Consider the following 26,630-nt stretch of genomic DNA (forward strand, 5'->3'; position numbering starts at 1 on the left):
TGCTCCGGTTTCCTCCCACTCTCCAAAAATGTGCATGTTTATTGGTTAATTAGCTTGGTATAATTGTAAATTGTCCCTAGTGTGTGTAGTTACCGTTTATGTGCGGGGATTGCGGGTCGACAGGGCATGTTTCCATGCTGTATCTCTAAACTAAACTATTTAGTAATCTGAGGTTTCCTGGTTTCTAATCACATCAATGTTATTTGCCATAAAGGTGGCCTAATTACTTCTCGCCATCTTCTCTTCCTCTACCTGTTAGAATCTTAAGTATTGTCCTTGATATCCATTACTGCCTTTTCTTCATTCTTTTTGTTGCACTTATAGAACATAGAACATAGTACTGTACAGGAACAGGCCCTGTGACCCACAATGTCTGTGCCAAACGTAATGCCAAGATATACTAATCTCATCAGCCTCCACATAATCCATATCCCTCCGTTCCCAGCATATCAATAGACAATAGACAATAGACAATAGGTGCAGGAGTAGGCCATTCAGCCCTTCGAGCCAGCACCGCCATTCAATGCGATCATGGCTGATCACTCTCAATCAGTACCCCGTTCCTGCCTTCTCCCCATACCCCCTCACTCCGCTATCCTTAAGAGCTCTATCCAGCTCTCTCTTGAAAGCATCCAACGAACTGGCCTCCACTGCCTTCTGAGGCAGAGAATTCCACACCTTCACCACTCTCTGACTGAAAAAGTTCTTCCTCATCTCCGTTCTAAATGGCCTACCCCTTATTCTTAAACTGTGGCCCCTTGTTCTGGACTCCCCCAACATTGGGAACATGTTTCCTGCCTCTAATGTGTCCAATCCCCTAATTATCTTATATGTTTCAATAAGATCCCCCCTCATCCTTCTATCTGAAAGCTTTTTAAACGCCACTATCGTATCTGCCTGCATCACCACCCTTGGCCCTGCTTTTCAGGCACCCACCACCCTCAGTGTAAAACAAAAAATTGCCCTGCACATCACCTTTAAACTTTGTATTTCTCACCTTAAAGCCATGCCCTCTAGAATTTGACATTTCCACTTTGGGCAAAAGGTTCTGATTGTCCAGCCTGTCTAGACCTTTTTTTTTCCTGATCTGTGGAATGTCCTTTGCCTTAGAATAAGATCTTTGCAATTTACCTCAAGCAAGTTTATTTAAAGCAGAATTTCCACACTAAGGAAATGTACTGACCTTATACAATACTAAATACCTTTTTGAGCAACTTCCATCTCATAAGAGATGGGATGGAAAAATTGATAATGCCACTGCTGAAGAATACAAGGTAATTTTTACCTCGTGTCTCCAGTCAGCCATAACTGAATTTAATGCCTCAATTTCTGATTTATCATTCCCCTTCCTTACACCAATTATCAGAACTCTTGCATTGTTGCCACGGATAGATAAGAATTTATTTCACTGAGGAAAGGTAGATGCCATTAAGGTCAGCATTTCCTGTCCATTTTAGTGGCCTTTCTGAAACACAGCTGTGCAGAGTCATACAGCATGGAAACAGGCTCTTTGACCCACCAAGCTAACACAGCTACCAGCCTTGGAGGGCATCTACAACACACGATGCCTCAGAAAAGCCACCAGCATCCACAAAGACTCTTCACACCCCTGCAACAGTCTGTTCGAACTCCTTCCATCGGGCAGACGATACAAGGCCTTCTACGCCCGCACCTCCAGACTCAGGAACAGGAACAGCTTCATCCCCAGGGCCATAGCTGCTATGAACCGGTCCTGCTGAGCCGGATGGTCACATCGCACAGTGAACCGGCACAGATCTACTTGCACTTTACTCTGTTTTAAAACTGTTCTAATTTGTTTCATTGGGTTGTTTAAATTAATACTGACTAGCTAATTAATTTATTGCATCGTATGGGAGGCGCATTCCCAATCTCGTTGTACCCCTGTACAATGACAATAAAGATATATTGTATTGTATTGTATTTAGACTTTAGAGGTACAGCGTGGAAACAGGCCCTTCGGCCCACCGAGTCCACGACGACCAGAGATCACACTATACAACGGCACTACCCTACACATTAGGCAGCAACTCCACCGCTGCACTACTGTGCTGCCCGCTAACACTAATCCTGCTAAAAACTAATTTTATTCTATCCACATTCACCTCCACTATCTCCAGATTGTACAATCAATCTACATTCTAGAGACAGTTAATGGAGGCCAATTAACTTGGCAACCCACACATCTTTGGGATGTGGGAGTAAATCAGAGCAACTTGAGGAAACCCACATGGTTCAGGGAAAATGGACAAGCACTGACAGAACCAGAGATAAAGATCAAACCTGGGTTGCTGGAGCTGTCAGGCAGCAGTTCTACTAACTGCAATGCTCGTTCACCCGTTCTTGTGGTGTCAATTCTCTCACAGGTCAGTATTCCTCAGACATTCCTCCAGGTGCTTCAGTTTCCTCCCACATCCCAAAGAGACATGAGATGGGGGGTCCATTAGCCACAGTAATTTGCTGCTAATGCATAGGGGAATAGCAGAATCTGGGGGTGGTTGATGGGAACGCGAGGAGATCAGAAAGTGGGATTAGTGTACATTGTCGGCTGCTGCTTCAAAGACCTATTTTCATGCCGTATCTCTATAATTCATTTGCTCTCTAATTTGATTTGATGGCACCTCACACCTTCACTCAAACCACGGCTTTTGACAGTATTTGGATCTAGGCTTCCATACGGTGTGCAGCCAAGTAATCCAGGCAGAACTCAAATGAGCATCAGGTTATTAACAAGTGTTAATTGGTAGCACTGCCACTGACACCTTCCGTCACTCTGCGGATAATTGGGAATCGACTGCTGAGTGATAACTAGCCATAATGGGTGTCCGGAACTAAATAATTCTTGATTTTCCTGGTTGGTGCAGGTGTTGAAGTCATACTGACATAGTCAGACTTGTGACACAATGAGTCCTGATGCACAAATCTTTAACACTGTGTCCAGGTGCTGAATGGGCCATCAGCCTTTATCAGATCTTGGTTTAGAGATACAGTGCGGTACAGGTCCTTTGGTCCACCGAGTCCATGCCGACCAGCGATCACCGTACATTAGCACCATCCTCCACACACTAGGGACAATTTTCAATTGTACATAGCCGATTAACCTTCAAACCTGTACGTCTTTGGAGTGTGGAAGGAAAGCGAAGATCTCGGAGAAAACCCAATGCAGGTCACGGGGAAAATGGACAAACTCCGTACAGACTAGCATCCTCAGTCAGGATCGAACCTGAGTTTCTGGCGCTGTATGGCAATAGCTATACAGCTGCCGCCCTTTAGACTCTTACTCACTGTTGTCTCATAATATCATGTGCGCTGAACTTAATTCGCCTGAAGACTGCTTTGTGATGGGGGGGAGAGTTCAGAAGGAGACTGATGGATCATCAACATGACACTGAAGATATTTGTGCGTGCTTCAAGTGTACTGAGCACCACCATCATGTTGAGGAGTGTGACTACGTGAAAACTCCTGCATGCATGACTGGGTGTGGCAGGCAAGTCTAGATCTGATCTGTCGCGGTATCATTAGATTATTAACCGATTATGGCCCATCATTCATTACTAAACTAGAATACCTTGTACTATGACAATTAAAAAAATCCGCAGATGCTGGAAATCTGAAATAAAACAAAATGCTAGAAACACGCAACAAGTCGGGTAGCATTTATCAAATGAAAAATAGTTAATGTTTCAGGTTTGGATGAAGGGTCCCAGACCAGAAACTATTTCTCTTTTCACAGAGGTTGCGTACTCTGTACTGACGTTAGCTGAAGAATGGATGTTCCAAAAAACTGTCTCGTACACCCACAAGAAATTCACTATCTTTGGAATTTACGTGTATTATTGCAAAAAGCATCTTTGAACTTCCCATTTATGTTTCGTGCGACTTTATCTTTGCAATCTAGAACCCTATTAATAACTGGTGTGAAAGCCATGAATACATTCTTTGCTCCAAATCACAACACACAATGTTTACGTCGTCTGTTCACCCTGCAGATCCTTGTGTTTCCTTGTTGTATTCTTGTGGTTCCTCTACTTTTGTGTTGCCAATTGCCCTGTTCTTTGTAAAGACAAAGACCTGGAGTACTGAGTTGCCAGCCACTCTGTAGTCAAGCCTTAATGAAGGCCACCATCAAACCTTGACACAAGAATTTCTGATTCAATTTATAGAGTCATACAACATAGAAACAGGCCCTTCGGCCCGGCATGCCTGTGCTGACTAGGGTGCCCCATCTACACTAGTACCACCTGCCTGCATTAGTTCCATATCCCTCTAAACTTTTCCTATCCATGTATCTGTCCAAATGTCTTTTTAAGTGTTGTTATAGTGCCTGCCTCAACTTCCACCTCTGGCAGCTCATTCCATATACCTACCACTTTCTGTGTGGAAAAAGTTATCCCCTCAGATTCCTATTAAATCTTTCCACTTTCATCTTAAATCGAAGTCCTCTGTTTTTGATTCCCCTACTCTGGGTAACAGACTGCATCTACCCGTTACTATTCCCCACATGATCTTATCCACCTCCATAAGGCCACCTCTCATCCTCCCACTCACTAAGGAATACACTTAGCTTGCCCAACCTCTTTCTATAGCTCAGGCCCTGGCAACATTTTCGTTAATCTTCTCTGCACTCATTCCAGCTTAACAACATCTTTCCTATCTCTAAATCTAAAAAATCTATAGCAGGTTGATCAAAACTGAACACAATACTCCAACTATGACCCCAGTAGTGCCTTGTACAGCTGTAACATAACATCCCAACTTCAATACTCAAATATTCCAGTTTTCAGCTTCCAGTTTCCCACCCCCTTCCCCGCTACAATCTGTCTGAAGAAGAGTCACGACCCAATCGTCACCTATTCATTTTCTCCAGAGATGCTGCCTGACCCGCTGAGTTACTCCAGCATTTTGTGGCTGTCTACTATACTCAGTACCCTGATGAAGACCAATGTGCTGAAAGCCTTCTTGACCACCTTATCTACCTGTGACGCCACTTTCAAGGAACTACCACTAGTACGGCACTCCGAGATCCATCTGCTCTAAACAATCTCCACAACCCTGCCATTTACTACGAAGGTCCTGTCCTGGTTAAACTTCTCAAAATGCAACACCTCACATTTACCTGCATTAGACTCCATTAACCATCCCTCTGCCCACCTGCCCAACTGATCTAGACCTTGTTATAAGCTTGATAACCATCCTCTGCATCTATACCACCTTCTTTATTGTCATCTGCAAACTTACTAATCCTGCCTTGTACGTTCTCTTCCAAATCGTTGATATAAACCACAAACTGCAATGGACCCAGCACCAATCCTTGAGGCACACCACTCGTATCAGGCCTCCAGTCTGAGAAACAACCTTCCATCATCCTTCCATGAAGCCAATGTTCTATCCAGTCGGCTAGCTCACCCTGGATCCCATGCAGAACCTTGCTTTGCTTTCTTCCATCCCAATGTTTCATCCCATCCCATGCATTAGTGTTTAGACCTATTAATCCGACAATGTGCCCGTATGCCTTGATGTTTATAACACATGTCTTAACTTCTTGTATTCCTTGTGTCTTTTTTTTTATTGTGTTTTTTAATCAGTCATCTTTTTCTGGTATTTTTAATAATACTTTAAGATAAGTGCACAGGGCTTAGCTCGCCCTTTTTGACTACTGTCCATTATTTCTATTCAAACGCTCTCCTCTGTTATATTGCTTTGGGTTTTTAAGTATCTACTGGAAATACTAGGACATTACAGTTCACTGAGTAAGTTATGGGTTCTCGCATACTATGATCTGATGGCTGTGTTGGTTTATTATTATCATGAGAGACTATGAAAAAGTTTGCTTGTGTGCAGAACTGTCAAATCATACTGATTTGACATCATGCCACATGCAAATACAACAGGCAGTGCCAAGAGAAAATACCAGAATAGAAAACATAGTTACAGCACAATAGCGTAATAGTTACAGAGAGAGTGCTGATAAAAAAAAGCAGCGAAAAAAAGTATTGGAGAACTTTAATATTGCAACAAGATTGCAAATGATAGGATTTTGTACGTAAGAATGTAACAGAAGGCTGTGCGGACTCTAACACCTGCTTCGCCTTCTGGTAAGATCATGTTATTTATTATCACAACACAGATGGTGGTTATCCGGCTGATCAAGCTCCCAGTAGGGTCATCCCATTGTAGGGTCATCCCATTGGTCTTATTCCCCCTTTTATTTCCTTGTATTCCTGCAACTTGTTCTTCCTCGCTTGTGCCCAACACTTTCCTTTGCATCTTTTGCTAGTTCCCTACACCGACCGAGAGGTAACTTACAGTAGCTGGTCAGCACGCATTTGTTATGGGGTAGGAAACTAGAGCACCTGGAGGAAACCCACGTGGTCACGGGGAGAACGTGCAAACCCCATGCTTACTGCACCCGAGATGAGGAGGTCACTGAAACTGTGGGGCAGCAGCACTAACCACTGTACAGAACGGGTTTTGAGATGTCAGATCATCTCCACTTCCTCCAAGTTCATTCTTTCTCACGTTACTCTAATTATCTATATCCATTGACTGCAGCTCAGTCAACCATAAAGGTCAACCTTCAAAACCTTAATACTTAATAAGCTTATCTCTAAACTCGTGAACCTTGGCATTGGGGCCTCGATCTGCAGCAGACAGTCCTCAGTTGTTTAGAATTGGTCATAAGATTCCTTCCACCCTGACCCTCAACATTGGTGCTCCTCAGGATTTTGGTGCTTTGTTCCCTGCTTTGCTCCCTGTGTACTCATGACTATGTGACAGAGCACTGAAAGAACTCATTCCTTAAATTCACGGTCCATATCACTGTTGTTGGCTGGATCAGTAAGAACGACGAGGTGGAGTACAGGAAAGAGATTGAGAACCTTGTGTCATGGTGACAGAACAAAACCTAGCCCTCAACGTCGGAAAGATTTAAAAAGTTGGTTGTCGACCCTAGTAAGTGAGGGGTGAATGCAATCCTGTCCTTACCAAGGGTGTTACTGTAGAGATGGTCAACAGGGCGGCACGGTGGCGCAGCGGTAGAGTTGCTGCCTTACAGCGAATGCAGCGCCCGAGATCCGGGTTCAATCCCGACCTCGGGTGCTGTCTGTATGGAGTTTGTATGTTCTCCCCGTGACCTGCGTGGGTTTTCTCCGAGATCTTTGGTTTCCTCCCACACTCCAAAGACCTACCGGTTTGTAGGTTAATTGGCTTGGTAAATGTAAAAAATGTCCCTAGTGGATGTAGGATGGTATTAGTGTGTGGGAATCGCTGGTCGGCGCGGACCCGGTGGGCCGAAAGGGCCTGTTTCCACGCTGTATCTCTAAACTAAACTAAACAGCTTCAAGTTTCTAGGCATCCCTCTATCACCAGAAACCTAACCTGGTCGCTGCACACTGATGTAGTGACCATGAAAGCACATCAGAGTTATTTACTTTCTTAAGCTTCTGGGAAGATTCAGAAATCTTTGCCTAGGTAGAGAAACTAAAACTGCACGATACTTGAAATGTGAAATCCTTCTCCAGTTACATTGATTTTCTGGACTCTAATCCCCTGGCTTTGAAGGCAAATCTATTACTTGTCTTCCTAATTGCTTGTCGGATGTTGATGTAAACTCGGTGGTTCACATAGAAGAACAAATTGGTCTAGTGATAGGAAGCAGAGGGTAATGGTCAAGGATTTTGTGTGGTCAAGTGGACTTTATTGCCATATGTACGATTACGGTGAGATACAGGTACAATGAAAATCTCGCTTCCAGCAGTATCACAGGCACATGGATCCAGACCCGTGCAAAAGCATAAATTGTGTGCAAATGACATAGATTCTGCAATACAGCGAAAGGAAAAAGACACAAAAAGCTGGAGTAACTCAGCGGCATCTCTGGAGAGATATGGGTGACGTTTCGGGTCGAGACCCTTCAGACTGATTAGGGATAAGGGAAACGAGGTATATAGGCGATGATGTAGAGAGATAAAGAACAATGAATGAAAGATATGCAAAAAAGTAACGATGATAAAGGAAACCGGCCATTGTTAGCTGTTTGTTAGGTGCAAACGAGAAGCTGGTGTGACTTGGGTGGGGGAGGATAGAGAGAGAGAATGCCGGGGCTACCTGAAGTTAGAGAAATCAATATTCTTGCCACTGAGCTGTAAGCTGCCCAAGCAAAATATGAGATGCTGTTCCTCCAAAGGAAGAAGGCTGTGTAATAAAGAAAAACAGGACATCAATGCAAAACACAATTGGAAAACAAGTCCATGAGAGTGCAAAGCGGTGGCCCACAGTATCGCTTTGCTGAGGTAGGATTAGGGGTGTGCAGGTTGGTTCAAGAACCTGAAGGCCATGATTGAAAGTTGTGTATCACAGGGGTTAGTGCTGGGACTCCCACTGTTGGTTATTTACCTAAATGATTTGTATATAAATGCAACAGTACAATTGTTAAGGTTACAGTTGACATGAAAATTGGTGGTAGTGAGGAATGCAGTCAGCAACTACAGAATGATGTTAATAAGTTGTTAAGATTGGAGACATATGGCATTTTGAGAGGACTAGTAAAGCTGGGATATACACAATGCAAGACCCTTCGAAGTGCTGAGGAATAGAGGCACTTTTTTGTATGGCCAAGAACACCTGAAGGCAGCAACACGGGTGGATAAATTGGTTAGTCAGGCATCTGAGATACTTGCCTTCGTGAGGCAGAGCATGGAATACAAGGATGAAAAGCTTATGACGCAGCATTGATGGGGCCACAGCGAGAAAAATAGTGTGTAGTTCTGGTCACCACACTCGAGGAAGAATGTAATTGCACTGGAGATGATTTTGCCTGAGATGGAGCTGTTTGGCTGTGAGAAAAGACTGGATTTACTCTGTGTAGGAAAAAAAACTGCAGATGCTGGTTTAAATCGAAGGTAGACACAAAATGCTAAAGTAACTCAGCGGGTCAGGCAGCATCTCGGGAGAGAAGGAATGGCTGACCATCTGTCTGAAGAAGGGTCTCGACCCTAAACGTCACCCATTCCTTCTCTCCCAAGATGCTGCCTGACCCGCTGACTTACTCCAGCATTTTGTGTCTACCACTGGATTTATTCTGTTTTCCTTGGAGCAATGGAGGCTGATGGGAACCTGATTAAGGTATGGAAATGATGAGGGGAATGGATAAGGATGGGTAGTGCCAATAATAATTTTTCCCTTACCAGATGTGTTTGCAAACAGAGAGCATGGGTTTAACAGATTTGGAGGGGAACTGAGGAAGAATTTTTGAGGAAAAGCTTTTCATCTAGAGGGTGTACCTCCAAAGACGTACAGGTATGTAGGTTAATTGGCTGGGTAAATGTAAAAATTGTCCCTAGTGGGTGTAGGATAATGTTAATGTGCGGGGATCGCTGGGCGGCACGGACTTGGTGGGCCGAAAAGGCCTGTTTCCGGCTGTATATATATGATATGATATGATATGAGGGTGGTTGGAATCTAGAACTTGCTACCGGAGGGGGTGGTGGAGGCTGTAGAGGTAGTTGGGTGGGCTCTTGATGCACGATGATGTAGGTGTCAAGCTGAGTGCTGGGAAACTGGATTTGTACAAACAATGTGTAGGAAGGAACTGCAGATGCAGGTTTATATTATACTGAGGAGAGGCACAAAATGCTGGAGTGAGGGTTCAAAGACCCTTGAGTCAGAAAGGTTCCGACCTGAAACCGTGCCTATTCCCCCTGACCCGCTGAGTTACTCCAGCATTTTGTGTGTATCTTTGGATTAGTACAGATAGGTGCATGTTGGCAGGCATGGATGTGGTGGGCCACAGGGCTTTTTTTTTTCCATCCCTTAATCCAACGCCTACTACTCTCTCAACTCCTAAATTAATTCATATACAATGAGATGTCAGTGCTGAGCTTAATGGTGGAGGGGTGTTTGACTCGTACTCTGACATGACTGAGATTGCCTGAGGACTGTGTCTGATTAGCTTGTCTGGTGGCTTGTTACCGGGGCAGTGACAATTTAATTTTAGCGTTACTTGCAGTCGCATTTCGCAGTTGGGAGGCCTGTTAATAGCTGCTTTGGTGTGTGGAGTGTGTTAGTCTGCTCTCTTGTATTCCATCTGCCAGCCACCTTGCCGTTGAATAGTGGCATGGGGAGTCGGAAATGTCCAACAAGATTAATTAATTTAATTTTTAATATTCTTTGCAGTTGCGATACTGTGAGCTGTTGTTGCTGCTTTCTGCTGAGATGTTGAGGTTTCAGCAGATTACTGGTATTGCCAACAAAAAAAAAATCACTGATATTTAGGTTTAGGTTTATTATTGTCGCTTGTACCTGGGTTTAAATGCTATATTTTTAATATTTCTTTCACATTGATATTCGCACATTTATTTGAAGCCTGGATGAATCCCAACTAGATTTGCCAGTAGTTCTAAAAAGAAGCTTTTCTAACCAATATACCTATTTTAATGAGTAAATCTTAATTGTGTGTTAGAGATAATAGGGACTAATTAATTGGAAATGGAACAACAGGCGGTGAGGGTGGGATTGTGCGGAAAGCTTCCTGAAGGGTCTGGGAAGGATGTTGGGAGAGAGCAGTGGTCAATAGACAATAGGTGCAGGAGGAGGCCATTCAGCACTTCGAGCCAGCACCGCCATTCAATGTGATCATGGCTGATCATTCTCAATCAGTACCCGATCTCGATGCACGGGGGCTGGTGGTGGGTGAAAAGGTTGGATTGGAGCGTGTGGGCAATGGCTCCAACTGTCTGCTTGAGATGGGTGGGCAGAGATGGGGAATATTGTTGAAGGGTCCAGGAGGGAGACTGAGGAGGGTCACGGAGCAAGGCTGAGATACGGTTTAGTTTACTTTAGAGATCCAGCGCGGAAACAGGCCCTGTGGCCCACTGAGTCCCCGGCGACCAGCGATCCCTGTACACTAACACTACCCTACAGCCTAGGGACAATATACAATATACACTAGCCAAATTAACCAAAAGCCTGTACATCTTTGGAGTGTGGGAAGAATCCGGAGCACCCGGGGAAAACCCATGCGGTCACGGGTTGAGCGTTCAAACTCTGTACAGACGGCACCCGTAGTCAGGATCGAACCCAGGCCTCTGGCGCTGTAAGGCTGCAACTCTACCGCAAAGCCACCGGGCCACCCAGTTTTTTCCCCATATTTTATTCATCCAAATATTTACAACATATATGACAAATGAACAAACTGCATCATAACATCACTCTGGTTGTTTCCCATTTTATACACTCTAAAACCGATCAGGAGTCGGAGCACGACTAAACCACTACCCATTGATGTTTTAAACATCTATAATAAAACTGAAAGTAAATTTTGAACCTTTTGTCCATGTGTTTACTCCAAATTGCATCAGGATGGCAAGGATCTACTGGCCACGGGTGCATCACCTTTACAGTTCCAGGTGTAATACTCAGGAGAAAGCAACTCCTTCGAAGTGACAATTGTAGGCTTTGCTGAAGAGTGTACTTGCACTGAAAGTTGGTCCACACAGTAACCAGTCAGCGTACAATCTGGGATGCGAAAGTAAAGTTTAACATATGCTATGAGTCCAGTGCAGAACGGTCTTTAATTAAAATGTAGAAAATGTAGAAATAGTGCAATACTATTACCACAACTACAGGGAAAAGCACACATCTCCGTACCAAATCCTAACATAGTGATGAGATGCGAGGCGGCAGATGCTGGAATTTTAAGCCAAAAGCAAACTGTTGCAAAATCTCAGCAGGTCAAGCAGCATCTGTGGAGGGAGATGGACAGAGGGAGATGGACGTTTCCAACTGAATAAAGATCCCGTCCCAAAATGTCATTTATCCATTTACCTCCACTGATGCTGCCTGACCCAATGGGTCCCTTCTTGCCTAATATGATAGAGGTGCCTTCAAAGTCAGGGCAAGGTTTTTAAGATAATGCCCTGTTCAGCCTGCCTCTCACTGTGTGGAATGCAGTGCTCAGTCTGCGCAGCTTTCCCCTACAATGCCTGGCCCCACAACACACTGTGGAATGCACCAGCAACTCGATGAAGTGCCTGCGCTTCAGACTGCAGTCCTGCTCTTCCTTATAAAGCTGTGTTGCTTGGGCTGCACACTCTTGGCTGTTGGTCTGACGAGTGCCTGTCATTGGGCACGCTGGACCAGTCATGCTGTAGAATTTCAATCCTCGCTGGCTTTCAGCTGCAGCTTTCTGCGCCAGTCGTGGCAATTTTAGTTGGTGCACCGTGTCTCCATAACAACCATATGATAGAGAACACAGCCTTGCTTATGTAAAAAAATAACTGCAGATGCTGGTACAAATCGAAGGTATTTTTTCACAAAATTCTGGAGTAACTCAGCAGGTCAGGCAGCATCTCAGGAGAGAAGGAATGGGTGACGTTTCGGGTTGAGACCCTTGCTTATTGTGACTTCTGCTTCGTTTGTTACGAGGAGAGCAGTTTCCTGCGATGTGGCTCCTCATCTTGTGTGTTCGCATTCTGCTTCTTACCTCTGTATCCACCACCTACCCCCCCCCCCCCCCCCCCCCCACCCCAAACCTCTCCCATCTCCTCTTTAAGAAAGCCCAGTGTTTCACTCCATTGCCTCAGGGGAAAATAAAGGACTGAACAGCAGCAGACACAGAAAGGATGGCTTATGGAATGTTGGCCTTTACTATGAAAGGCATGGAGTGTAAAAGTAGGGATGTTCTGATGAGTCATAGATTAATACAGCACGACCCTTCGGCCCACCATATCAATGCCAACCAATGTACCTGGGTGGCAAATTACCTCATTGATACTATTCCCACTTTACACAAATTCTCCAATACATTTTTAAAAGCATTTTTAATCCTTGTAATAATATGCTTCATTGTATTGATTAATGTCTGGATGGAGTATATATTCCATTAGTTTAATAATGGGTAATGTTTGAGTAATTATACAATGTTTAGTTTAGTTTAGTTTTGAGTTGCAGTGTAGAAACAGGCCCTTCGGCCCATCGAGTCTGCTCCAACCAATGACCACCTGTACACTAGTTCTATCTTGCATGCAAGGGAGAATTTACAGAAGCCTTTCAACCTACAAACGTGCACGCCTTTGGAACGTGGGAGGAAACTGGAGGAAACTGTACAGGAATGATAGAATTATAATAAGTGTATGTAGAGTGACACAGAGTGAGTTACTATGGAAAGTTTTCTGCTATAGAAATTGGCAGCTCAGATGTGGAGAAATTGGCTTACAGGCATCTCTCAAGAACGAAATCCTTACATAACCATGGGACTGTCTGTAGTAGTCCACATCGATGAGACCAAGTTAGATCAGGCCACTGCTTCACCTAAAACCTGTGTTCAGTCTGCCAGGGCCAGCCGGAGCTCCCATTTGCAAGTCACTTCAATTCCCCTTCCCATTCCCATACCAACCAACTTGTCCTCAGCCACCTCCATTGTCAGTGAGGCCACACACAAACTGGAAGAACAGTACACCATATTCTGCTTAGGTAGCCTAATACCCAATGGCATGAATGTTGAATTCTCCAATTTCAGAAAACCACTATCTCCCACCCCCCCCTTCTGATATACCCAGGTCCTTTCTTTCCATTTCCCCTGCCCCCCGTCACCCAGTACCCTATTTCCCCAGCCCTATTCCATACACCCACCGTCCCTCCCTCTGGTTCTACATTTCACTGCTCGCCGTCCTTTCTTGGCAGATTCCACCATCTGTAGTCCTTTCTCTCCACATTACTTCCAGCCTTTATGACACTCTCCACCCGTCTCTTTCTCCACTTGATTTATCAGCCTATCTACCAACCCCTTCTCATCTGGGTCCATCTATCACTTGCCAACTATTGACCCACCCCTTTCTCTTGCCCCTTTCTACAAGCTCTCTTCCCACTCCTCCAGTCTTGAAGAAGGGTCTCGACCTGAAACATCATCTGTTCATTTCTATCCACAAATGCCTGACCCCCCCGAGCTTATTCAAATGTTTACTTTCTTACTCCAGTCTCATTTGGTCAGTAGCTTTCTATGCCTTGGTGATTCAGGTTTTTTAGATACTTTTTAAAAATAGTGAGTATCACCTGTCTCCACCATTAGGCCAGCCAATGTATTCCAGATTCCACTATCCGCCCTGTCAACCTCCTCAGAAGGAGGTGATCTCTCATTCTTCTAAGCTCCAACGTGTGCAAGACCAACTTATTCAAGCCTTCCAGCCTTATAGTTAAACATTAGTACTATTTTCAATAGAGCAGGGAATGCTAAATGACACACTTCAAGCTGTTACCATTGCTATTAGGGAACTTAGCAGTCTTACTTTAAATAATTTTGAAACTCCGAATGGTTTATTTATTCAGTGGCTCAAGGTAAAAGCTAATTTACAATTCAGATGCAGATTGGACTGTGCAAACTGGCAAGGAAACTGATTTCCCATGAAAGCGTCCACCATTATTGCAGAGTCACAACCACTGATGGCAATTAGAGGAACAACCATTATCAGAGTCACAACCGTTGATGGCAATTAGAGGAACAACCATTATCAGAGTCACAACCGTTGATGGCAATCAGAGGAACAACCATTATCAGAGTCACAACCGTTGATGGCAATTACAGGGATAACCATTGTCAGAAAGTCATGGTCATTGTTGGCAATTAGAAGGTCTGCCATTATCAGAGCATCCCAGCCCTTTGGTGGCAATTACAGGGCCTCACATTGAAACAAATTCACAATGAATTTATTGTTGCTGTGTCTTATATTTTTCAGACAATTTAACAAGAATGCACCTTGGGTCACTTGGTGTCAAATACTCCCAGGAACTGGTGTCGATTGCAAGATCCAACATTTACCAGTTGTCCCCGATATTGGCGTTAGGTGTGATATCAACTCGTCCATGCTTAGTAGAAGGGATGAGTCGCAGGCAAATTGATTCCTCGGATGGCAGGCTTTCCGTATGAGGCGAGGTTGAAGAGGCTGGGCCTGTGCTGCTTGGGATTGGTAGAATAAGAGGCGATCGTATTGAAATGTGCAAAACTCTTATGATTGATAGAGTAGATTGGGTGAAGATGTTTCCTCAGGTGGGGTGCCGAGAAGTAGGAGCCACAGTCTCAAAATAAGGTGCAAGCCTTTGGGAAACATAAATGTCTTCACCCAGGCGATATTAATCTTTGGAATTCTCTACTTGAGAGGACTGAGAATCCTCAAAAAACACCATGTTCATGACGGAGGTCACTAGTTGTTTGGAATTGGGTGAATTAATGCAGAAAAGTGATCCTCGGGTAGAAGATCAGCCATAATTTAATTGAGTGGTAGGGAAGGCATAAGGGGGGGCGAATGGCTTATTCCTGCTTCTGTTAAGATTTACTCCTAAGTTGGACATGAACCAATGGAATTGTATATGATCACTGCACCAGAAAGTTTATTCTGACTGTGTTCTTCTTTGCAATTCCATTGCTTCTTTGGAATTAATGGAGTTATAAAGTTTTACAGTACCTTCGGTCATTCTGAAGAGCAATCAGTTAAGTCCATTTGCTACACCTTTTCCCCACAGCCCTTCAACTTCCTTTTTCTAAGTGCCAATTCAGTTCTGTTTTCAAAGTTCATTGCTGACATCACTCTTCCAGCTCATAACCGCTCTTTACATTGAAAGATATATTTCCTGCCCCTTGCTCGGTTTTGCCCAGCACTTTAATTCATTGCCCCTAGTCCTTGAGCCAATGATTAATGGAAACAGCTTCCCTTTATTTACCTGACCAGAACCCACAATTCCATCTAATCTCCTCTCAATCTTCTCTGCTTCAAGAACAACCTCAGTTTTTCCCATCCGCCTTTGATCTGGAATTCCTCAATCCAGGAATACTTCTAGTAAATCTGTACCCTTGCTGTGCTTTCACATCCTTTCTTTAATGTGGAGACCAGAAATGAAAACATAGCTACAGTTGTGGACTATCAGTGGTTTATAAAAGTTCAATATGATTTCACTACTTCTCTACCCAGTGCCTCCAATAATAAATCTCAAGACACCCTGTGCAGCCTTTCAACATGAATCGCCGACTCCAATGGTTTCTGAACATGGACCCGTGAGTCCTTCTCGTCCCCTACACTTTTAGAGAGTGTCATTCATCTACAACATCTCTTTCTGCCAAAATTGATCTCTCTGCTGTTTGTTGCATGACATTTTGTTTGGCACATGTCTGCTCATTTCCACGCTATGGGCAACTTAGAGTGGACAATTTACCTTCCAGTCCGCATGTCTTTGGCGTGTGGGAAGAAACCAGAGCACCTAAAAGAAACCCCACATGGTCATGGAGAACATGTAAACTCCACACAGACTCCACACGGACAGCACCTGGGGTCAGGGATGAACCCAGGTCTCCGGTGCTGTAAGGGAACGGCTCCAGTAGCTGCAGAAAGCATACTATCGCGTTGCATCATAGCTTGGGTTAGGAACAGCTTTGCCCAAGACTGCAAGAAATTGCGGAGAGTTGATGGACTTCTTTATCACTCTACTTCTTTATCATTCTAACTACTTTTGTTGCCACTTTCAGGGAGCTATGCAACCCAAGATCCCTCTGTAAATTAATGACCCTATGGGTCATGCCATTCCTGCATATTATCCCCATACATTGTTCTTGTAACCCTCTTTGTCTCCTGTTCTTGACACCATCTTGATCTAACCGAATAGTGGAATAGACAAGGTAGACCAAATGGTCTTGGTATTCCGCGTGGATACTCTGCAACTTGATGGTATAAACGCTGAATTTCCCAAATTAAGGTATCCCCTACCCGCCTGTCTATTTCTCTGATCCACCCAGGTTCTCTCACCCCTCCTTTTTTGTCCAACTCCAACCATCGCCCCCCCCCCCCCATCTGTATGTGAAGTGTAAATGGAAGGAAGGTTGATTTGCGTGATGGTCTGGGCTGCGCCCACAATTCTCTGCAGTTTCTTGCGGTCTTGGATGGAGCTGTTCCCAAATCATGCTGTAATGCATCCCAGTAAAATGCTTTGTACGGCACATCTGTTGAAATTGCGAGAGTTGTTGGGGACATGCCAAACTTCCTAAGCTTTCTAAGGTTGGTGTGCTCTCTTGGCCATTACTTCGATTTGGGTGGTCCAAGACAAGTTGCTGGTCATATTTAATCCTGGGAACTTAAAGCTTTCCGTCATCTCTACTTTGGCGCCAACAATACATACTGGGATATGTGTACCGCTTCGATCCCTGAAGTAGATCACTATCTCCTTTGTCTTGCTGACATTGAGAGAAAGTTTGTTGTCGTGACACTGGGTCACAAGGTTCTCGATCTCCTTCCTGTACCCCGTCTCGTCATTATTTGACATCCGGTCCTCAACGGTGGTGTTATCTGCGAATTTATAGATTTGCACGTCTCCTAGGATGTTACTTGTGTTCTCTATAGTGAAAACTGGTGCAAAGCAGGTCTTTGATTCATTTCTCATTTCCTTGTTTACCATTAGTAATTTTCCAGACCCTGTTTCTATTGAACCAATGCTAATTGTGAATTCATTTATATATATATATATATATTCAGAGGCCATTCTGGTAACTTTTATTGCATTTTCTAATTCATAAATCTTGTAACTAATGATAAGTTGTATTTTTTAATGCCCCTCTGTTTTTGCCCTTTGTTACTGTTCTTGGGCAGTCCTGCGGAGATTATAACCCTGCTGTGCAGAGAACTGCCCTGTTCAATGCACACCGTACAAAGAGAGATTCTGCTGCAAACCCAATTATGATCTGAAGAAGGGTCTCGCCACCCATTCCTCCTCTCCAGAGACGCTGCCTGCCCCGCTGAGTTACTCCAGCTTTTTGTGTCTATGGTTTTCTACGATGATCGTCACTTGTGCTTTTTTTCCTTTTGCCCCATGATGGCTAAAATATTGACTTTATTTGCAGGAAAGCGATCTTGAGATCAGGCCTCCAGCACCTCGCTCCAGATCAGGCTCCCAGCGCCATCCCAAAGAATGGACCTACCAGAGAAATGCGGACCAGCCCCGATTGGACTGTGAGTTGTTGCTGAATCATTAATTATTAACCCGGCTTCACTCTGCAACAGAAGGGCAGGGGTAGGTTAAATTGGGAAATGTTGGCTTGGGCACCTCAATGGCGTGGCTGGTAGAGCCACTGATCCACAGTACCAGTGACCATCCATCAACTACCTGTCTCTGCCACCCAACCTCACCCTACCCAGCTCCATATGCCTATCATCCTTCTCCCCTCCCGGGTCCACTAATCACTTCTTGCTTCTGTTTCATCCCTCATCCTCTCCACTTGATATTGGCTCTCTTCCTTCTCCACTCTGTCCTGTGGCAGGGTTTCCACCCAAAATATCGACTACAGATGCTGCTCAAAGTGCAGAGTTCCTCCAGCAACCATCAGGCTATTAAACACTGCAGCCTCCAGCTAAGCTCTGAACTACACAGACTTATGGGGCATTGTTTTTGTCTTTGCATTATTTTATTCATTTCATATATACTGAACTACTTTTTGGTGCTTATCATCATATTTACAATGTTTGCTTATCTGTTGTGCTGCTGCAGGTAAGAATTTCATTGTTCCATTTCGGGACATAGAACAATCTTAGCTCAGATTGTTTGTTGCTCCAGATTCCAGCATCTACAGTCTCTTGTCTCTCCATCTTTTACCTCCATTTTTTTAACACGTCTGCAATTATATATTTATAGACAATAGACAATAGACAATAGGTGCAGGAGTAGGCCATTCAGCCCTTCGAGCCAGCACCGCCATTCAATGCGATCATGGCTGATCACTCTCAATCAGTAACCCGTTCCTGCCTTCTCCCCATACCCCCTCACACCAATTGTTTCACTTCTGTCTTTAAATGGCCTTTAATGTCCTTTATTCTTTCTAAATATGTATATTTTGAAAGAAATATCAGTCTGAAGAAGGGTCTCGACCCGAAACGTCGCCCATTCCTTATCTCCTGAGATGCTGCCTGACCTGCTGAGTTACTCCAGCATTTTGTGAATAAATACCTTCGATTTGTACCAGCATCTGCAGTTATTTTCTTACACTACCTGTTGCATTTAACATAATCTTTACTTTAATTTTGCATGATATGTTTTATATCTATTGTCTGATGCATTTCTGTCCTTGGTTTCAACTTAATTCTGTCTCTTAACCAGGTTCTGTTTCTGTTTTGCACCTGTCCATATCTCCTCATTGTTGCACCTTCAATATGTTGGAATTGTAAAATCCAGTTATATTTCCTGCTGCAGTTCAATCGTTTCTCATGCTTGGATACTGTGGAAACCCCTGGATGCCAATCTCACTATTGTTACTTTTGCTACCAACATTTAAAACATGAATCTTTGTGATTCTTAACCCATGTGCATTTATTTTCCTCCTTTTCTTTGTAATAAATCATTTGTTGTAAATCATTTGTCATCGTGCCCGATGAACGCACCTTGGGATAGGTTCTCAATCTAATTTACAATATCATCGGCTTTTTCCAAGCATAATTAAGCAACATCCTTAACTTTAAACCAAACGATCACTGCCAATTAAATTACTATTTTTCTAACAATGCAGTTATTCTAACTCCATGATTCTGCCTTTCACTGACACTGCTCAAGAAAATTTTAATTTTCTTTTTGCAGGAAAATGCTTTAAATGGTGACCACATTTGGATGGAAACAAATGCCTCTGGAGATTTCTGTTATCTTGGAGAAGAGAACTGTTTAGTGAAGATAACCGTAAGTGGCAAATGTATTGAAAATTTTTTAAATGAACAACCCATCGGTAGCTTACTCAGTGCAGCTCATTGAAGAAACTAACTCTTAGCAAACAGTAGTTTAGAACATTCAAGAAAAATATTGTCATTTAAACATACCTCATTGAAAATCAATCGCAGACTCAGTCAATGTTTCATGACCTAGAGTGCGTGGTACTTCTACAGGGCAGAGAGGGCACCAGATCTGACAGTAGATCGAGTTAAGACAAGTCAAAGATAGACACAAAAAGCTGGAGTAACTCAGCGGAACAGACAGTATCTCCGGAGAGAAGGAATGGGTGACGTTACGGGTCGAGACCCTTCTTCGGACTGAAGAAGGGTTTCGTCCCGAGACGTCACCCAGACTGAAGAAGGGTCTCGTCCCGAGACGTCACCCATTCCTTCTCTCCAGAGATGCTGCCTGTCCCGCTGAGTTACTCCAGCATTTTGTGTCTACATCCGATTTAAGCCAGCATCTGCAGCTCCTTCCTACACAAGTCAAGTTGTCATAAGCACAAATACAGTGTGGTTCAAGGACAATGTAAATCTTTTTTTTTTCTGCAGCAGCAGCAGCATCACACGTTCATGACACTCAACATTGCTGAGGTGATTTAGTTAATGCACAATATAAAGGTCTGCTGAGTAAAGCTATACTCTGTATGCCAGCTCCTCTGGACTTGGGGCTGCTGGAAATTCTGTAGATTTGCCAAGACAGAGGCACCTTCTTAAAATGAACTGCTTGTGGTGTAATCTGGTGAGGGGGGAGGGTGGTGTGTGAACTGTAGTTGTGAACAAATGGCCTTTCATTCAGAAACCGCTGAACTAACGGTGTGCAGCAGCAACAGCAGCCGTGTGCAGATTGTCAATTGGTGAATGACATGGAGTGACTCCCACTGAGAGTTAGTGACGAACTGGACAGAAAATAAACCTATTGAAACAGTCAGTAAACTTGATGTAAACTGAAGATGGGTCTCGACCCGAAACGTCACCCATTCCCTCTCTCCAGAGATGCTGCCTGTCCCGCTGAGTCATTCCAGCATTTTGTGTCTAAACTTGATGAATAGATCCCTATCTTTGGTGTTGGTTTGTTGTTGTCATGTGTGGCCAGATATAGTGAACAATTTAGCTTTGTGCGCTATCTAAATAGATCATATCATGCATGTACAATCATTCCATACATTAAAAAAAACCAAGTAGTGCAAACCGATAAAGAAAACAGTGTAGGATATGGTTTTAGAGTTCAGAGGAAGTGCAGATGAAAAAAAAAGTGCAAGGCCCTCAATGAGGTAGATTGTCAGATCAGGAATATGTTCTTAGAGCATGCGAGGCCCATTCAAGAATATGATAACAGTGGGCTAGAAGCTATTCTTGAATCTGGTGGTAAAAAATGACATCACAGAGTGAAACGTGAAGGTCAGAATGAACAAAGCAAAGAAGGTCCGGACAGAATTTTATTTTGAGGAAATCAATGAATGGCTTCTCTGTGGATTATTTAGTAAACCAGAGAGTCGCTCTATATTACTGATTAAATCAGAGAATCTCTCCTGCACAGGTCATTAAGTACACCAGGGAGTGACGCATTGCAGATTTCACATTGAATAAATCAGGAAGAGGCATTTAATGGAGATCACTATCGTACAGTGGTGCCACAGGTAGAGCTACTTCCTTATAGCCCCAGCATCTTGGGTTCAATCCTGACTGGCTCTGGCTGTTTGTACTCAGTTTGCACGACCTTTCTGTAACCATGTGTGTTTTCTCTGGGTGCACCGGTTTACTCCTGCATCCAAAGATGTGCAGATTGCCAGGTTCATTGGCATCTAAATTAACCTGAGTGTCCAGGTGAGAGATTGAATCTGGAGGAAGTTGATAAGAATGAGGGGAGAATAAAGTAGGTCAGAGTGGGATAAATGGATGCTTAATGGCCAACATGGATGCTTAATGACCAACATGGACTCAGCTAAGTTGTGTGACTCTGAGTCTCTGTGATAAACCAAAATCGCAATGGAAAATGATTGTTAACAAGTTAAGTCCCAGCATGCAATACACTGCATGAAAATCAGAATGACACCTTGTGAAGGTCAGAGTTATTAAATCAGAGTGAAGTCCAGGTAAGATTATTAAATGCATCATGGGGTGACCACAATGGGAGTGACCTGTAGCAGTTATCTATTATTGATAAATTAGAGAGTTGTCTTCAGTGAAGTTCATTGTCCACACATCGGAGAGTAATCTTGGAGAAGATCGCAGTGCATTCCTCAACGAGTAACCCTAGCAAAAGTCACAGAGTAAACTGGAGTATAACCAGTGATGATCATTAAAACTAGTCAAAAAATGACCTGAGTGAAGATTACTGTGAGCAGATCATAGAGTACACCAAGAGAGGATGTTTGTTAGCAAAGCACTGAGCCCCAATTGAAGATCACTGTGATTAAATGAGGTGAAGACTATTGGGAATGACCAGTGAAGATCATAACAATTAAAATATTTATTTGGATGGATTCTGTACTTCTGTCGCCAGGCTCTGTTGCATTTAGCGCTAAGCTTTTATAAATTTAATATTTTACAGAGGTCAGTTCCAAGGCGGAAATGTGCAGCCTGCAAGATAATTGTGCACACTGTGTGTGTGGAGCAGCTGGAGAAGGTAAGATGCCACCTGTCCTCCAACATTGGCTCTGTATTTTGCAGGTCAACACATCCAAGTAATGAGGCACGTTTGGCCATATCTATCCAATTGTTTGCTAATTCACCTTTCTCTTATTGTCCCAAATCAGGCCCAACTAATGATCCTGAAGTGGCACTTTAATAAAGTGGTTCCCTCCCATGGGATCATAACGTTTATTTTCTTGTCTAGAATTTGTTATCATCCAAAATGTTCAGAAAATACAGCTAAATCAAATTAACATTCCTGCCAATCACATTCAAATGTTTGTATTAAAAATAACATAATTTCCATCTAACTGAGCTTCCTGGTCAAATTCTGCATTTATTGCCCATTGAAAATCACTAAGCAATTGTGATTTGTTTTTTAAAAAGGCAACAAATATTGTCTGCTGCATTTCTGTCTCACAGCACCGGAGACCCAGGTTCGATCATAACCACGGGTACTGTCTGTGTGGAGTTTGCACATTCTCCCTGGATTTCCTCCAGTTTCCTCCCACATTCCAAAGACATGTTGGCTTGTAGATAAATCAGCCTCTGCAAATTGCCCCTAATATGTTAGGGGTGAACACAAAAATGGGCTAACATCGAAATAATACGAACGGGTGATCGATGGTTGGCGTGGACTCTGCGGGCTGAAGGGCTGGTTTCCATGCTATATCTCTAAAACTAAAAACTGCATGTGAATCCCTTTGGGAAATTAACTGCAGGGGCTAATGTCGAGGAGCTGGCTCCTCCAATCGACAAATAAAACCTGAATGAATTAGCGTGACAGGTCACAGTGATATTCTTTGTTTTGCATACCCAAGGTATGCAAAGAGTTGCCACATAAAGGGCGCCGGCAAAGTTAAGGGCTTAGCTCAGTCTGGGTTTCTCAAGCTTCCTTTGCTCCCAGTAATCAATGAACTTAGATGGGAAACACATCTACCCTTGTTCATGTGGATTTGAAACCACAGTTACCCATCCATGGAAAATCCCAAACTGGAACACAATGAAATAGAATGCCGTGCATGCAATGCACTAAGTAACTCGCTGTGTATGTTTTCAGAGTCTGTCCTACATTTCGCGCAGTAATGAGCCTGAATGATGGACTGGGAAGGGACAAAACCTAACGGTGAACTTTTTTATTGTTTGCATTATTTAGATAAATTTCCGTTGCAAGCCAACCTACCGAGAAGGAGGCAGTCGTTGTCTTCGAGAGGTAACATTAAAGACCTACAAATTGCAACTCTTGTTTCGCAAGATAGACACAAAAAGCTGGTGTAGCTCAGCGGGACAGGCGGCATCTCTGGAGAGAAGGAATGTGTGACATTTCGGGTCGAGACCCTTCGTAAGACTGGTTAGGGATAGGGCAAACGAGAGATATAGACGGTGATGTGGAGAGATAAGGAAGAATTAATGAAAGATATGCAAAAAAGTAGTGATGATAAAGGAAACAGGCCATTGTAAGCTGTTTGTGGGGTGGAAATGAGAAGCTAGTTCGACTTGGGTGGGTGAAGGTTAGAGAGAGAGACAATGCCGGGGCTACCTGAAGTGAGAGAAATCAATATTTATACCACTGGGCTGTAAGCTGCCCAAGCACAATATATGGGGCTGTTCCTCCAATTTGCGCTTAGCCTCACTCTGACAATGGAGGAGATCAAGGACAGAAAGGTCTGTGTAGAAATGGGAAGGAGAATTAAAGTGTCCAGCAATGGGAGATCAGGTTGGTTCAGGCGGGCTGAGCGAAGGTGTTCCGCGAAACGATCACCCAGTCTGCTTTTGGTCTCACTGATGTATAAGAGTCCACATCTTGAACAACGGATACAATAGATGAGGTTGGAGGAGGTGCAAGTGAACCTCTGCCTAAGTGCTCTTGCTTCGCAATTTATTTTGAAAGTATGATATGAAGAACTGAATCTCTCTTGATGCAGAGAAATATTATATTTATTAATGGACCCATACCTTGTAGAGAAGCCACAGTGAATGATGGGTAAAATCATTGTTTGCCTGGTGTGCTGAGCAACGCTAATGGCCTTGGATATGTTCGCTATGCATTGAATTAATTATGGGCATGTGGATGCGTAATTAGGAGCTATAGCGGATGCCATTAGGAGGATATCATCAGAGACCTGATCACTATAGGTTCCCTCCAGCATTAGGGTGAAGGCAGGGTCCGATGCAGTTGTGAAACTCTCCGCAAATGAATAGCAACAGGAGGGAAATTCTCGAGGGTGGCCAGTGAGTGTGGAAGTGTAACTCGTTCTGCAGCCTGTCGGGGACTTGCCATTTCAGAGCAGAACAGTCCCATCAGTTACATTCCCCACCTCAATTCATTATTACCCTGCAGCTTGCTCCCCTCATATACCAACCGACTCCCCCTTTGATTTGTTTGCCATAAGTTCCTAAGTTCTAGGAGCAGAATTAGGCCATTCGTCCCATCAAATCTACTCCGCCATTCACTCACGGCTGATCTATGTCCCTCAACCCCATTCTCCAGCCTTCTCCCATAACCCCTGACTCCCTTACTAATCAAGAATCTACGCCAGGGGTAATTTATAACAGCAAATTAAGCTACCATTCCATCTTTGAATGTGTGAGGAAAGCAGAGAAGTGGAACAAGCAAACTCTACACAGACAGTACCCGAGGTCAGGATTGAACCTGGGTCATTGGAGCGGTGAGGTAGCAGCCCTTTGTGCATTCCAATGGGTTCGGTGGGGGTTGTGGCTGTGCCTGGTTTGTCTTATGAAATACAAGAGTGCTGACATGCTGTGCTATTCCAAGGCCTCTGCACTGTGTTATGATATTAATTGAACTCTGTGTTTATTTGTGGGTAAACTGTGGGTTGATTATAGTCTGTACATCTATCAGTTATTTTTCTAAACCCACGACAGCACTGGTGATCAAAGCCAGCCGAAAGAAAACAGTTCATTTAAGTAGTAGAGAATTGGGTTTATATAATTTCTATTGATTTATATAACGCCAAACCTTAATAGATGATGTTTTAGAGTTGTGCGTGTGTGTGTGTGTGATCTCTTCAGCAGAGCTTTGTCAGACACCACTGGGTCCATAGACGCCGCCAGGAAGGAAAATGCAAGCAGTGTGGGAAGGTATGAGTCAGTCCGCCGGTGCCTTTCACTTTGCTGCCAGTAACCATTTGTTTCCTCTCTAATATCCCAGAGTCACGGCAAGGATGCCAATTGTTCAAGTAAAACTTGCAGGTACTTTTCAACACCGCAGCAGTGCGGGTATTTCCTCTATTTCTGATCAGGAGCGAGGGGGACGTGTGTGGGGTCTTGCCCCTAAACCGAAGGTTAAGCTTAATTGGCCTTTGATTGGAGCTGCTGTTGCACTATCACGTGGGGCCCCTCGGACTTGAGTGAAATAATGAGCTGAAGTTACAACTGACGAGAACACCGGTACCAAAAGTACTCGAGCGTCACAGTCCTTCAAAGCTTCAACTGAGAAATTAGGAATTATCTTTTTGGTTCTCCATTAACCACGAGATCTCATGATCAGCTCCACATCTTTGGGATTTGGCTCTGTGAAGGGGCGGCACGGTAGCGCAGCGGTAGAGTTGCTGCTTTACAGCGAATGCAGCGCCGGAGACTCAGGTTCGATCCTGACTACGGGTGCTGCACTGTAAGGAGTTTGTACGTTCTCCCCGTGACCTGCGTGGGTTTTCTCCGAGATCTTCGGTTTCCTCCCACACTCCAAAGACGTACAGGTATGTAGGTTAATTGGCTGGGTAAAATGTAAAAATTGTCCCTAGTGTGTGTAGGATAGTGTTAATGTACGGGGATCGCTGGGCGGCACGGACTTGGTGGGCCGAAAAGGCCTGTTTCCGGCTGTATATATATGATATGATATGATAAGGGGTGTATTGTGTAATTGTCACTCACTGATGCAACACTCTGGAAGCCCAAACATGAGATTGGCCACTCTAGCTGGCCAGGGGAGAGGACTTCTCCATCATCTGGACATCAACTCTCAAAGAGATGAAAATGCATCTATTCTTTTTCCAATTCGTTGGACATCCATTGCAAAGATTGCGTTTCTTCAATCTGCTCACGATTTTAGAAGACATAGGTAAATGTGAGAGGAAGGAGTTTTAAGGATTTGAGGTAAAGGTATTTTTCACGCAGTGATAGATATCTGTACCGTACTGCCAGAGGCAAAGGTATCAAATGCAATCACTACGTTTCGGAGTCATTTGAAAGAAATAAGGCATGCAAGATTTTAATGTAAGCAACTGAGATTA

The 26,630-nt window shown here is 43.8% G+C and overlaps 1 protein-coding gene across 3 annotated transcripts in view; it reads left to right on the top strand.

The window, feature by feature from the left end:
- Positions 1-26,630, top strand: part of dgki (diacylglycerol kinase, iota) — a 134,511-nt gene that overhangs the window by 22,954 nt on the left and 84,927 nt on the right. For all 3 annotated transcript variants that reach the window (XM_078417001.1, XM_078417000.1, XM_078417002.1), the window contains exons 2-6: positions 17,895-18,003; positions 19,619-19,714; positions 22,298-22,372; positions 23,534-23,590; positions 25,411-25,479. In XM_078417001.1, the coding sequence (XP_078273127.1) occupies positions 17,895-18,003; positions 19,619-19,714; positions 22,298-22,372; positions 23,534-23,590; positions 25,411-25,479 (406 nt within the window). The remainder of the gene's footprint in view (positions 1-17,894; positions 18,004-19,618; positions 19,715-22,297; positions 22,373-23,533; positions 23,591-25,410; positions 25,480-26,630) is intronic.

This window comes from Rhinoraja longicauda, chromosome 20, assembly GCF_053455715.1.
Source record: "Rhinoraja longicauda isolate Sanriku21f chromosome 20, sRhiLon1.1, whole genome shotgun sequence".
Classification (NCBI taxonomy): domain Eukaryota; kingdom Metazoa; phylum Chordata; class Chondrichthyes; order Rajiformes; family Arhynchobatidae; genus Rhinoraja; species Rhinoraja longicauda.